This window comes from Colobus angolensis, unplaced genomic scaffold (genome assembly GCF_000951035.1).
Source record: "Colobus angolensis palliatus isolate OR3802 unplaced genomic scaffold, Cang.pa_1.0 Scaffold95, whole genome shotgun sequence".
Taxonomy (NCBI): domain Eukaryota; kingdom Metazoa; phylum Chordata; class Mammalia; order Primates; family Cercopithecidae; genus Colobus; species Colobus angolensis.
In genome coordinates, this window is record NW_012123487.1 from 7,420,680 (window position 1) to 7,436,541 (window position 15,862).

Genomic DNA, 15,862 nt, shown 5'->3' on the forward strand with positions numbered 1-15,862 from the left:
CAAAGGGAATACAGGATAGAACTAGGTAGTAATCAATACCAGCTACGACCACATGACCAGCTGCAGAAACGAGGACTGTAATTGTCATGGGTATTCCCTCCTTCTTTTGTTAAAACCATGGTTGTGCATGTATACACTGCACTAAGAATATACCTTCCTTTTATTTCCTTTTTCCCTTATCACATAAGATTTACTGACTTCACATCAGCATTTAAGTATTGTTAACTTTATGTAACAGTACTTGAGTTGGGAACTGATGCATTTCTGGTTATATGAAGGATAGCTGTGTTATGTTAGGCATAATTATGACCTTATTATCGTCTTTATTTGAAGATTATGTATGATCTCAGCAGATCTGTATGGGTTCAAGTTGACAAGGGGGGGACTTGTGATGGTTAATACTGTCAACTTGATTGAATTGAAGGATGCAAAGTATTGATCCTCGGTGGTGTGTCTGTGAGGGTGTTGCCAAAGGAGATTAACATTTGAGTGAGTGGGCTGGGAAGGACAGACCCACCCTTAATCTGGGCGGGCACCATCTAATCAGCTCCTAGTGCAGCTAGAATATAAAGCAGACAGAAAAATGTGAAAAGACCAGACTGGCCTAGCCTCCCAGGCTACATCTTTCTCCATGCTGGATTCTTCCTGCCCTCTAACATCAGATTCCAAGTTCTTCAGTTTTGGGACTCATACTGGCTCTCCATGCTCCTTGGTTTGCAGACAGTCTATTGTGGGACCTTGCGATTGTGTGAGTTAATACTTAATAAACTCCCCATATACATATCTTATTAGTTCTATCCCTCTAGAGAATATATATATATATATATATATATATTCTCCTATTAGTTCTATATATTCTATGCCTCTAGAGAATATATATATATCTCCTATTAGTTCTATCCCTCTGGAGAGCCATGACTAATACAGTGCTCATCAGGATAAAAACTTTCTGATTTTGCCAAGTTCAAAAAACTCTAAGCTGTCATAAGGTATCTCAAGTCAAGTAACAACTCTTCCATTTGTCTTTAATTTCTCACTCCTTGCACCTTCAACCTTGCCAGTTAACAAACTAGGGAAAAAGTAAGAGGAAAAGATTTACAAACGGCCACACACCACCACCATTACAACCCCTTCCACACTGCAAATGTCTAACCCAAAGAAGGTCCCAGCTTAACTTCATGTCAAATGTGGAGCTTTTGTGTTACATAAAGCTGGAGATATTTAATTACTGATTTGAGACTGTGTTTTGCAACCAGAGTAAACACACACTTAACTAATAATTTCATGAAGTCTGAAATGAATTACCACCCTAGGGTAAGGGTTGAATTACCTCCACTGAGCAGCTTTAAGAGTCAGTAGGTCACATAAATAAAGTTGTTATTATGATTACACCTCACTGTTCTAGTTGTTCAAAATACTAGTTTACTGGTACATTGTATTATATATGGTATTTTTTACTTCCCAACAAAGTAACAAGAATCAGACCAACAGCAATTATTGCTATCCTCTAAGACATTAAAACAATGCCTTTAAAATTCTGGTGAAAAATTAATTTAAAACTAGAACTCTATTTCCAGCAAAATATCTACTCAGTGTAAGGCAGAACAAGAATATTTCAGACATATGAACTTAGATCATTTGTCTCCATTGGCCTTTTTTGAAAATTACTGAAGGAGATTCTCTAGGAAAATAGAAAAAGCAATCTATGAAGGAAAATATGAGAATACATAACAGGGGCAGGTAAGTGTAAGCCAAGGAAGTAGAAGAGAGTGACTGTTTTTGAAAGAGAAATCTTTAAATGCAGTCCTATGCATCTCAGGTATTCTCCTTCCTTCTTTACAGTTCTAGTTAGATTTGCAATGTCTGCAATAAATCACATTTACTTAAACATAATCCATTTAAAGGCTGTTTATGGGATTAAATGTTAGTATTAATTTACAGACAAAGCATAGAAAATAGAATTAAGACTACAGAACAAATGTAAATGTTATCAATTATGACAACATGCATAATAATGTAACTCAAATCAAGTCAGTAAAGTGCTCTAAATGCCTCTTTCTCACAGCAGAGTCAATAGATACCATGTGAAGTGAATTATTAAAAAAACAGAAACAGAACTCAGTCATTTGTTATAATAATAACTACAAGAAAACTAAGAGAAATATTACTAAAAATGATTACTCAGGGAAGGTGAGAAGGATTCACTTTATTTTATACTTTAGCCCTTTAATATGACCTGTGTTTTCTATCACGCTGTAGGTATTACATTAAATATCAGAATGCAACACCATAAAATAACATACCATGCATAAATATGCAATGTACTTTTCCTACATTTTAGTAGCTTTTTGTCACATAGAAGGTCAACCTTGCATTACTAATCTAAACCCTTACAAGCTGTAAGCACTGAGTGAATGAATCAACAAATCACTTCTAAGTATGACTTACTACCTGAAAGAGAATACTTATACCATTAGAAGATGAAAATGTTTCTTATGACAATCACCTCCATCATTCCAAAAATCCTTAAATCTGATGTGAGTCTACCTCACATACCATTATCTATAATTATAATGACAGAAAAATAACAAAACACTCATCTGAAAAAGTACAAGATTATAATAAAAAGATTATTATAACCAAAAAGTGATTAGTTTTTATTTTATTCAAATATTTTATACAATATCAGAATCCAATGCATGTTTTAGAGAGAAAAAATATTATTGGCATTACCTAAGTTAATGCTATTATTTGAATTCATACAAATCTATTCTTCTTCTAGAATTACTAAGAAGCTATTATAATTGTAAATATTTTTATTTTAAAATAAGTGCCAGATATTTTAGAACTCTAAGGTAACAACTGCCTTACAAGAAAATTCATTACCGGAGCTAGACTTTTATGTAATTTTCATAACAATAAACTAAACTCTTAACAGGTTTTATGTAATTTTCTTCATTTTTGATCTCTTTGACCAACCATTTTTAATACCATTTTCTTTAATCACTGGCAAAGATTTAAACTACCAGTCTGATTACAAAGTGAAGGTACTCAAGATATAAAGAGATCGTTAAATGGAGCATAATGCTATTTCATTCTACCTTTAAAGAGACTAAGTCAAGTCTGACATTACATTTTGAGAAAAGAAATAACAAGATATGACCTGGGAGTGATTTCTTTTAGACAGAGGTAATTTCAAGCAGAAAAGTTAGCAGGTGAGCAGACATGATCATGATTACATTGGGATAGGTGGAAGAGCGATCCATTGAGCTGTCTCTGCTACTAATAAGCCTGTGTCCCTGAATTAACTACTTACTAGTAACATTTGGATACCTCCACTGTCCATGTATAAACCAAGTAGCCTGGAATATATAACCTCTAAATTCCTTTTCCGGTAAAATAATGATACAATATGAGCGAACAGATCTAAAGATCTGAGAGTTAAGTATGACCTAATGTAAACAAAAACAAATATCATACCTTTGTACTGCCTTTCATCTTTGTTTTACATTTGTTTTGTTCTCTGGCTTCACGAAGACCTTTCTGAGTAGGACCTTCTGGTGTATTTTCTTTTTCACAACTACGATCAACTACAAGATAATATAATTTATTCTTAATATTTGCACTGTTTATCTGTATAAAATGATTGCAACCAAAAATATGAAAACCAAGATCTTAATGATGCATATATTTTTTACAAATTCATTAAATTAATGATACCCAAACCATACCAAATGCTTTAGGTGTGGTCTCAAGATTCCATTCCCAAAAATGCAGAGTGGCATTACTACAAGGTTAACTAAATACATGGTGAGCCAGTTACAGAGCCCAGTTATGATATATCCAAATTCCTGTTATCACTAGGCTTTGTGTGTTTATAAAGAAAGTTAAAGATGGTGAAGAATAGAATGATAAGAAATGACAAAACTTCCCACATGAAACTAGATGATATATATTTTTGTTATAAAAAAGAGAATATTGTATTAATAAAATATTATTGTCTATGCTTTCCTATGTTAAGGACAAAAAGGAAAAACACAGAGTAATATTCAAAATAGTTGTAACATTGGTCTCCTACTTCTCATGGACATAATAAGCAGTCTTAATGGAATCATTTGAGAGTGGGGAATTGACAGAAAAAGTCTCTCACATTTTTCTACATATAATACATATACATATATAAGTACACATATTTCCACTTGTATTTCTAAACAGTAAGTTGATTGCAAAAAACTAAGGTTATAATCACTAACACAAATAAACAACTAAATGTTACAAATTATAACACTATATTTATAACAGAGAAAAGATGATGAACAAAGAAATATCTGGATGATTTCAAGGTCAAGTCTCTCTTAAGAAATCCTGAGATTATAAAGGCAGGGAAGAAAATGGCTGGCATTTATTTTATTTTATTTTCTGACTTTTTCTATTCAATACCAGTTCTAGACAAAAGAGAAAATCCTCAAAATAACTCCCACAATAACGTTAAAAAATGTTCCATAACCCCATGTTACATGAAAGTATTTGAGAGACCTGGGTATCCAAACTACCTGTCCTCCCCGAAGGTGCTATAAGCTAGAGTCCCACAGCATCTAGGATGCTAAAGTCTAGAAGAAAGGCAACAATTACAGCTTGCTGAGATGGAGGGAAAATATTTACTCTGATTCTCTTTTATTATATTTTCCCCTTCAAATTCCAGGGGTGTCAACCTGATAATAATTAAAAACAATAACTAACATTCACACCTCATTGATGTTTTACCACATAATGTGCACTATTCTAAACAACTTATATATACAATTTTATGCAATTATGTAAACAATCTTGTGAAGGTCACACTACCTTTTGTTCTCATTGTATATGAGAAGGGGTATGCATATAGTAATATCAGAGGAAAGAAAAATCAGTAGGGAGAAAAACTCAAGAATCCAACAGATAATTCCAGCAATATAAACAGATTTCTTGTAGCATGTAAGACACTGCTAAAGGCCACTTCATAAAAGAAATAAAATTAAAAAGCAAGCAAACAAACAAATATGGTAAGAATAACAAAGGTGGAAAATCCAAAAGGGCACGTTTTATGTGTATATGTTGTTGCTCAACAAACAAAATGAAAAATACACACTTAAAAAAATTTTAGGAAAGTATTACACATTTAAAAGCAAAACTTAGGAATAAACACTACAGAATGTACAGGGTACTGGCAGAAAAAAATGTTTTTCAATTATTTCTCAATGTAGTGAGAATAAATACGATTTCCACTCTCCAGCAAATAAGCATCACTTTTACTTACACAAAAATGTACAGAACAAATGAAAGGTGCAGACAATAAAGTCTGTATCACATTCAGTGTTAAGTGTATGTAATTCTCAGATTCTATATAGCACTTCTCAATGTTGAGTAATATCCCAGCAAAGTCTTTGTCTCTATCATAGCTTCTCATGGCTGTCATCTAATGCTTATTAATGACAAAGGCTATGGAACCAACAGGTACTGTGTAGTTTTCCAAATTTTACTTAGGTAAAGTCAACATTTTAAGGCATTCATACTTTCTTGAGATAAAACAAACAGCAAATAAACAAACACACTTTCATTTATAAAAATTCTATTTATTGTACTTTCCATTGCTAAATTGTACCCATTCAATTTTCTTTCACGTGTGTACACATTCAATCAATGTTAACCTGTTCAGGCTCTTGGATAAATATCAGAAAGACATAAATACCATAATTAAACAAATATTTAAAGAGCACTTACCTTGTGCCACTCCCTAACTTCCTTATAGAGCAAATAAAACTGAAAAGAGAATTTTTTAACTGAAAAAGGTTTTGAAGACATTTTCTATAATTTACCCCAGAGAAATGGAAAATGTCTAAGAGATTGCAACACATGTAAACTAAAATGAGGAGATTGGTCAGATCTATGTAATTAGAATTCAGAAAAAGATAATAGAGGTAAATGAGAAGATGCTATATTTGAAAAAAGTCTCTATTAATTAGACCATATAGACTACATAATTACATGAATTTGGCATCTCATAATGCAATTCTGAGCAGCAACAAAACACAAACTTAAAAAGCAGCAATTAATTAAACTATAAGAAATAATCAGTACTTGCTCTACTGTTAATTTTGAAGTACTAACTTAAGAGCTACTTTGCTTTACTATATATGACATTTCTTTCCTCTTCAAAGCTCTGAAGTCAGCTTTCACAATTTTTCACTTCACCAAGCATTTCCAATTTCTAGAAGGTCATCCTGAATTAATAATTTACCATACATTGTGACATATTAAAATGCAATTATATGTATCATTATGATCTGCTTTAAAAACAGGCATTATTGTACTGAAATTGCAACCTTATAGTAAACAAAATAACTAATACAAGGATGACAATCAAAACCAGTAGGTTTCATAAACTTTTTGAAATTAATTTGCAAAAAAGTTTTATCTCATAATATGTAGTACTAAAAAGTGCTTTCTGTATAGTGTCATGTAAATATTAGATACATATGACCCTTAATAAAAATAAAAACACCATCCATAATTTTCAGTTTAAATATATACTCAATAATAATTATTTCATAGTTTCTCCCAGAAATTTTTCTACTTTTGACCTACCAGACAGAATAAATGTAAAATTGAAAACTCTTTTCAGGTGAGATTAGGTAATAAAGTATTAATATCATCTTTGTATGGCAGCAATTATGTGGTGATTGTTTAAAATATATGTTATCATTGTCTGCATTTTCTATAATGAACATAACTTTGGTAGTCAAAAAAGTATGTTTAAAATACTTTGCTAACTTTGCTCCAAGAATCTCTATTGACATGCTAACTTCTGCCCAAAATAAATGGATAGATGGATGGATGGGTGGATGAATGGATAAATGAGACAGAGAGGGAAGTATTTTTAAAACTAAACTTAAATGAGCAAGTAAAGAGGGAGGAACTAATATGAAAATATGACGAATGACAGGAATTATGAGGAACAACCACTTAACCAACAGATCGTTTTTTTCTTTTTTTGTGTGTGTGTTGCCAGGCTGGAGTGCAGTGGTATGATCTCGGCTCACTGCAACCTCCAACTCCCCGGTTCAAGGAATTCTCTTGCCTCAGCCCCCCAAGGAGCTGGGATTAAGGCACGCACCATCACACCTAGCTAATTTTTGTATTTTCAATAGAGACAGGGTTTTACCATGTTGGCCGGGATGGTCTTGATCTCCTGACCTCATGATCTGCCTGCCTCAGCCTCCCAAAGAGCTGGGATTACAGGTGTCAGCCACCACGCCCAGCCTCGTCTTTTCAAATTACAGTCCCTGACTAAGTAGGATACCAAGTTTTAGCAACTGGAGACGTGACAGAGTCCAAGGGCCCACAGACAAATGCTGAGATCAGAAGCTTAGGGAAAAGTGCTTCAAGTTCCATATCTAAAACTAGAGTTCATGTTTACAAAGAGCATAAAATTATTCAGTACAGGATTTAAATAATTACTTTTGATCAGATAGTTGGGATATATAACTAAAAGAAACTATTTCCCCATGTTGGGTCAGAATTTCTTTTGACTAAAAGCCATCTGAAAATATCACAGATCAAAATAACAATTACAAGTTTAATCTCCAAAGTACCTTATAAATATCACTCAAGAAAAACATGCAATATGTTCTTGTATGAATTAGACTAAACACCAGGAGATAATTTCATAAATGAGTTATCTGTCAAGCATCAGTTTATTTTAATTGATATGTCAAGCATAAATATATAAAATTTAAACCATTAGAGTAGAATGAATCATTAGAGATTAATTGGTGCAAACATCAACCCAATTCACGAAGTCCCTCAACCTTTAAGCTGTTTTACATATATTCTTTTTCAGAATATTCAGTCATTTTTGGAGTTACAGTTCATGAAATTACGATCATTTCAAACCATCCTTTAATATTTATATCTGATTATATTCTTCTTATCTTAATATTAAAACAATTTTTGATGTTGACAGAAATGTACATTCTTTGTAAAAGACACAATAAAGAAAAAGGGTAGGAAGTAGTCACATAACACAGAGAAAATTATGTTAAAATCCTGATGTGTACCCTCTAATATTTTTTCTTTGCATATATTCAACAGGCATACACTTGTACCATATACATGTTTTTACTTCTTAACATTGTAACATAAGTGTTTCTTATACATGATTTTTAGAGACTTTTTATTATTGTATGATCAACTATAAACATTCACTGGTGGTTAAAAAGTGAGATTGCTTGTATTGTTGTTTACTATTATGACTGCAATAAACATCCTTGTGCATAGTCCTTTAGGAATCACTGTACATAACTGATACTACTTTAACATAAAATATTAGAAAAGTAGGAAGAAGAGATGAATAGGCAAAGCACAAAAGGTTTTTAGGGCAGTGATACTACTCTGTATGACACTATAATGTTGGATACATGTCATAAATGTGTTGAATTCCATAAAATGTACAACACCAAAAGTGAACCCTAATGTAAACTATGGACTTTGGGTGATAATAATGCCATGGACACTCATCAGTTTTAACAACTGTATCAATCTGGTAGGGGATGCTGATAATAGGGGATGCTATGTCTGGAAGCAGGTGGTATACGGTTGGGGGCAGGTGGTATATGGAAAATCACTGTACCTTCGGCTCGATTTTGCTATAAACCTAAAACTGCTCTAAAAAATAAAGTTTATCCTTTTTAAAAAATGAAGCCAGCTCACAAGAGAGAGGCAGCGACCAGGTCCTAGGGACATAATCCTTCTGGATCTAGTCATGTCTGAGAACACTGCCTGTGCCTTCTAGCTATCTGAGTCAAAAAAAAAGTCCTCTTTGTCCAAATATAAACACAGGTATACTTAAATTTATGCATTTTATTGTATGTAAATTATGTACTCTAATTGTACAGTTAGGTGTGTTTTGACAAATATAAACAGGCATGTAACTACTACCAAAATTAAGATATAAAACATTTCCATCACACCTCGATTTATTTTCCTTTTATTTTATATACCTTATAAACATTACCTTATAACACTATAATTTTTATTTTAATCAGTCACTTTTCTTCTGAGGATATTAGAAAAGGAAAACATATTTCTTATTTTAACCAGAATTTAACATTTTTAATTCTCTGTATTCAATTGTGGTACACCTTAATTTCCTTCTGGCAAATTTTCTTTTTGACCCAAAGAAAGTTCTTTAGTATTTCCTGTTGTACAGAAAGCCTTGCAACAAAATCTCTCAGTTTTCCTTTATCTTAAAATGTCTACATTTTATCTAAATTTTAAAGGATATTTTTATTGGATATACAATTTTGAATTAAAATTTTTTCCACACTTTAAAAATACCATTTCATTCTTTCTAGCCTCCAGTATTTCCTATGAGAAATCAGCCTGTATTTATATTATTGCTCTCAAGATTTTCTCGCTTCAATTTTCAACAATTTCAACACAGTGTGTTCAGGAGTGGTTCTCTTTATGTGTATAATTAGCTCTCTTCTTAGGTGTTTAAGTTTATACTTTACATGAATTTGGGGAAATTTGGGGCCATCATTTGTTTAAATATTTTTATGCTCCATTTTCATTCTTCTCTTGAGACTTTAATTTTATATATCTTAAATAGGCAAGTTTTCCTTTAATCTGTTATCTTTCTTCTTTAGACTAGATGCCTTTATTGATCTCTCTTGAAATTTACTGACACTTCTGTCATCTCTAATTTGTTGTGAAATACATTCAATAAAGTTTTCGATTGGGTGCAGTGGCTCACGCCTGTAATCCCAGCATGTTGGGAGGCTGAGGCGGGCGGATCACTTGAGATCAGGAGTTCAAGACCAGCCTGGCCAATATGATGAAACCCCATCTCTACTAAAAATACAAAAATTAGCCAGTCATGATGGCACATGCCTGTAGTCCCAGCTACTGGAGAGGCTGAGGCACCAGCAGCACTTGAACCTGGGAGGTGGAGGCTACAGTGACCTGAGATCACGCCACTGCACTCCAGCCTGGGTGACAGAGCAAGACTCCATCTCAAAAAAAAAAAAAAAAAAAAAAATTCATTTTAGTTACTCTATTTTTCAGTTGTAGAACTTCAATTTGCTTTGGTATGTATGCTTGTTCTCATTTCTCGGCTGAAATTCCTCATCTGTTCACTTCTTAATATTTTCCCTTAAGTCCTTGAATATAATCAAAATATCTGCTTTAGCACTTTCTATCTGCTAAATGCAACAATTTAGCTACTTTAGGGTAGGTTTCCATGTATTGCTTGTTGTCTTGATTATGGGTCACATTTTCCTGTTCCTATTCATATCTAGAAATGTTTAATTATGTACTAGGCAGTGTGGGTAAAAGATTATAAAGACTCTAGACGACTGTCTTCCTCAAAAGGATGTCATTTTTTGTTCTAGAAGGCAGTTCCATTTTTAGCTGATGACCCTAAAATCCTAGGCTTAATTTTATGCTTCGTAAGGGTGGATCCATGGAAAGCCCTAAATGTTTCTCAAGGCCCTGTAACTTGGCAAAACTCAAACTCCAAATTCTATGTCCTCTCTAAGAATGCTGTGTAAGTTTTGTTCCTGGTTTATAAGGTGGACATGGGATGCTGAATGTTAATGTGTTGCTAACAAAGTGTGAAAGAGGTGTTTCCACCCAGGCATGCCCAGATGTGCAATGTCTCCCATCACTGCTTAACTTCTAGAATCTCTGGCCTCCTCTTGGTCCTATATAATTGTATCTCTCTTGTAAGTCTCAGGTAGTGTTGATATGTATATGTATTGCAGCCTCAGCTAAGGACTCATAGTAAACTCCCTCACAAACTGAGTCACTCCTCATTGCAGCTCTCTTCTCTGGTGTCCTTCCCTATAGATTCTAGTGGCTTCAAAAGCTATGAACTGGGGTCTCTGATATTTCCAATTACCAGGATTGCCATGCTTTTATTGGCATCCATCTCCACGAAGCTCAGTTTGGAACTTTCCACAGACCCAAAGCCATGGTGATGACAGAGCTCACTTTATAAATTTTTCTTCTGTCAAGTGCCTTCTGTTACTTGAGCTGTCTGTTTTCTATTGCCTAAAAGGAGTTGTCCGATCTTACAGCTTAGCTTTAGAGTTATTTATACAGAGAAGACTAGTCTGGTACCAGGCATAATGACCAGAAACAGAAGTCCTTCCATTACAGTTGACTTGTTTTTCTATATAATTAATCCATACAGTATATCTATATTTCTTCTTAATCTTTTTATTAAAATTTTAATTTGTGAAATAGCCACCACTTATTCACTTTTAAATATCTCTAGAATATTAATCACTGATAAGGTTGAGAAATCACCAAACTATATTAAATTAGAGCTTCGTCACATTTTACATTTACCTTTCATTTCACGAGCATGGTAACTATGTCCTATTTCCATGTTCTTCAATATTTCTTGAAGTCCAGAAATCTAAAAAATAAAATTCAAAGAAATGAAGTTATACACTAAATGACTTTTAAAAATGTTACATAAAACACAGTATTTAAATATCCATTGTAAAATATAAAAAATATTAATCTTTTAAATTTATACCTATTTTTTAATAAAACATAAATTTTAACAAAAGAAAAACATATTTTTTAAGTGAAAATATAATTCCACCAGCTAATTATTAATTATTTATTTTAGGTAAGCATCTGAAACATTTATTTCACAGTATAGTTTCCTGAATTAAGAATACTCATTGTACACTTTAATAATTATTCAATTCTTTATTTTGAGAGCGGTTTTTCCTCTGTTCAAATTGTTTCACAATAACTATCACCTTTATATTTATAAAATATAAGGCAATTATCACTTGTAAAGTAAAATATGAAGAAGTTGTTTTTATTCCCCAAACTCTTAGCTCATTTTCCACCCACATATATTCTCTATTTTATTAAACATGTCTTATAATTAAGAACATTCTTTAGCTTGGTGTCATGATTTACCTGTATTCCTGAAAAACAGACTTAAATTTCAAATTTGACCTTAAAAGGCTATTTCATCTTGCATTGTATATGATTATACCAATACAAAATACCATCTGTTCAATTACATACAGATATATACTTTTTTCTACTATCACTGGATAGTAATATTTCTTTATTAATAGAAAATAACAATTTATTAATTATAATCTATAGATGAATGCTCACAAAATGCCTAGGTTAAAAAAAGTAAAATATTACTATCTATTCCTAGAAGCCAAAAGAATTATAAATTTCAAAAATAAACTTTTTATTTAGAATAGCATAAGATTAACAGAAGAGTTGCTAATGTAGTACTGAGAATTCCTGTTTTGTCCCATGCCCTTTTTCCCCCATTAACATCATACATTGTAATGATACATTTTTCACAAATAATGAACCAATATTGATACATTATTATGAACTACAGACCATAGTTTTAGTTTTATTAATTTTTACATAATATCCTTTTTATGTTTCAAAATCACATCCAGAATACCACCTTACAACTAGTTTTTAGGTCTCCTTAGCCTCCTCTGAACTGAGACAGTTTCTCAGTCTGATATAGTTTGGATATTTGTCCTCTCCAAATCTCTTGTTGAAATGTGATCCCCAATGTTGGAGGTGGGGCCTAGGGGAAAGTGATTGGGTCATGGAGGCAGATCTCTCACGATTGGTCTATGACCCTTTCCACTGTTCATGGGAAATCTGGTTGTTTCAAAGAGTCTGGGACCTCCCTCCTCTCTTGCCACGTGACATACTTGCTCCCCATTCACCTTCCACTGTGAGTAAAAGCTTCCGGAAGCCCTCACCAGAAGCAGATGCTGGTGCTATACTTCTTGTACAGCCTGCAGAACCATGCGCCAAATAAACCTCTTTTCCTTATAAATTACCCAGTCTCGGGTATTCCTTTACACCAATACAAAATGGACTAATACACAGATTTTCCCTGATTTTAATGTCCTTGACAACTTTGGGGAACATTAGTCTGACAGTATTTTACAGAATAGCCCTAGATTTGAGGTTGCCTGATATTTGTCCCACGGTTAGACTAAAGTAATGTATTTGCAAGAGGAAGACCACAGGGGAGTGCCATTATTATTAGCATATTACATCATAGGTACATGCTACCAACATTACTTAAAACTGATGATGTTAACCTTGATCCTTTGATCACATGATGAGAAGTCTGCCAGGTTTCCCCACTGTAAAGTTACTTTCTTCCCTATTTCCATTGCATTTCTGGTTGCAAGTCATTACTTACTAAGTGCAGCCAACATTTAACAGCTGAGTTGTTAAGCTCCATCTACTTGAGGGAAGGATTATCAACATATATTACTTGGGATTCTTCTGCAGAGATTTGTTTACTCTCTCACATGTTTTTACTAATCATTTATTTATACCATTAAGGAATCAAAGATATTTATTTTATATTTTGGGTTATAATCCAACACTACATTATTTTGTTGCTCAAATTGTTTCAGAAGGTTTGATCACTGGAAGCTCCTTCAGGTTGGACTCCTATAATGACAAACCTGACTATTGTTTGATGTTTGAGTGTCAACAGCCTTTAAGCTTTACCTCCTCACTCTTCCCTTGTGCCCAACATCTGGGCAACCGGATAAGAATGCCTGAGTATTCCCTTGTGTGGTACTGATGGGAGATTCAAATGAGTCAAGCATCACCTCACATACAAGAAATCTTACCCTGGCCCTAATCTCCAATTGCAATAAAAACCCCCAAGCCAGTCTCCCTTCCTTGCTCTCTCAAGCCATTTCAGAAATGTTTGGGAGGTAATGTGCAGCTCCCCTTAGCAAATTCAATTACACAAGTAGTGAATTTACTCATAGCCTCTGTGTGTGTGGGGGGGGGTGTGTGTGTGTGTGGTGTTATCAGTCTGAACACCCAAATCAAATCTGGTTGAGGATCCACTGACCTCTGCAGGTGCCCACTACAGTTCCTTTGTCATAACTTGACATATCCCATTATTATGTTGTTGGTTTTTTTCTTTTCTGTTCTACTTTTTGAGAATTTCCTTCCTTTCTAGTACAAGAGAATGTTTCAAGTGCTCCACGCCCATCTAGTATTTTCTCTGCCCAGCTCTAGAATCAGATACTTTTCCAAAGTACGCTGGTTTCCTTTCCTTTTATTAAAGAGTGATATTAGAAATCAAGATCTTAACACTGGATATGCTCATTGCTGGTGGAGTGTCACAACTTCTAGACCCTCCAAGCAGACAAACCTAAAAATATATATATTTAGATTTTTTAGTGTGTATACACACACACACACACACACACATATTCAGACTTAGAATCCCATGATCCAAAAAAGATAAAAGATAATTTCGTATACATACATACTTACAAATCAATTCTACTTCACCATTTTTGGGGGTCATGGAGTTCTAATTCAAAATTTTGAACACTATTTTCAATAATTTCATAAAACTACAAACAAAGTTACAGGTTTTTCATTACATTTTAAATAAATGTTGATTCACTGTCTATTATCTACTAAGGAAATTTGAAAACATGTATTTCCTATTGGATTTTCCTCATCCCACAGTGTGTTTTCACTCTTTCATATACAAACTAGCTAATATTAAAAAAATTTAAATTATTATACAATCCTTCTTTATGCAAGGTATAGGTTTAAGGAGAAACACAGTAAATGCTCATTAAGATAAGGTTTTTAAGGAAGTAACAATCAGGAATCCAGGTAGAAAACATAAGATGCTTCTTACTGCTCTTAACTCACATCCTAAAGTTTGGTTGGAAATGAATTCTCAAAGCATAACTGCATCAAACGTTGAATGATGGGTGCAGCACACCAACATGGCACAAGTATACATATGTAACAAACCTGCATGATATGCACATGTACCCTAGAACTTAAAGTATAATAAAAAAAAAAAGAAATATTCAAAAGATAAGCGCAAAAGTAATACATCTTCTAAAGATTATAGAGAAACATTTCATATATTTTAAGATATTTTCTCTGTACACATATTTTGAATAAATTCATTCTATAGCTTCATGTCACACTACTAATATGTTCAATTTAAAAGGCTAATCTGTGCCTGTACACTCACGGTATAGCTGATTAGTATGCTACAACAGAAGGAAAGGATTGGTTGGCCATAAATCATTCTTTGTATGAAGGGTACACAGTTTCCATTCATTAAGTGGTAACCTTGGCTTGTTCCACAAGGACACACCTGGAGAGCTGACAGGACTAGGACTATATTCCGTGCCCTAATTTTGAGAGTAGGTTAATTAAGCCTTGGTTTAGACTTGTATAAGGGATATTTGACAGTCACTTTGGCCACTTAGCAATTTGGGTTTAGAGAATTATGGGTCTTCCACCTTTTGCAATAGATATCAAATATTTACACAGCCTTTACTCTAACTAGGACTTGCATTGGCTCCATCAATCCTGTGTACCCCTTTTGGATTCTGAACAAAATCTAGTGATATAAGGAACAATGTAGAGTTTGGAATTTATCCTGAGAATGGTGGCTGCCACATCCAGTTTCCATTGACAAGCATAACAAAATTCAGAAAGAGTATCAAGCGTTCAGTATTAGCATTGTCCATGGTAAAACTTGTGACAGCCCAGTGGCAGCAATAGCATCTCCTATTTAAATTTGACTTTCTCAAATTGTAGTGAATCTACCACCTTGAACAGCAGATTTGGGGAGAAAAGCTATTTATAAATCCTAACTGCTCTGTTTTATTTCTTTTTTTCAACGTTATGTTAAGAGTGGAACTAACTGTCCCATATTAGATATCAAGAAATTTGCTCTTTAGAATTTTCCAACCAAGGTCGCTTCCAAGATGGCTGAATAGGAACAGCTCCA

At 33.5% G+C, this 15,862-nt stretch overlaps 1 protein-coding gene across 3 annotated transcripts in view; it reads right to left on the bottom strand.

Moving 5' to 3' along the window:
• SPAG16 (sperm associated antigen 16) overlaps positions 1-15,862 on the bottom strand; it is a 1,171,227-nt gene that overhangs the window by 1,083,028 nt on the left and 72,337 nt on the right. For all 3 annotated transcript variants that reach the window (XM_011932319.1, XM_011932316.1, XM_011932317.1), the window contains 2 exons: positions 11,392-11,461; positions 3,481-3,590 (listed from right to left, as the gene is read on the bottom strand). In XM_011932319.1, the coding sequence (XP_011787709.1) occupies positions 3,481-3,590; positions 11,392-11,461 (180 nt within the window). The remainder of the gene's footprint in view (positions 1-3,480; positions 3,591-11,391; positions 11,462-15,862) is intronic.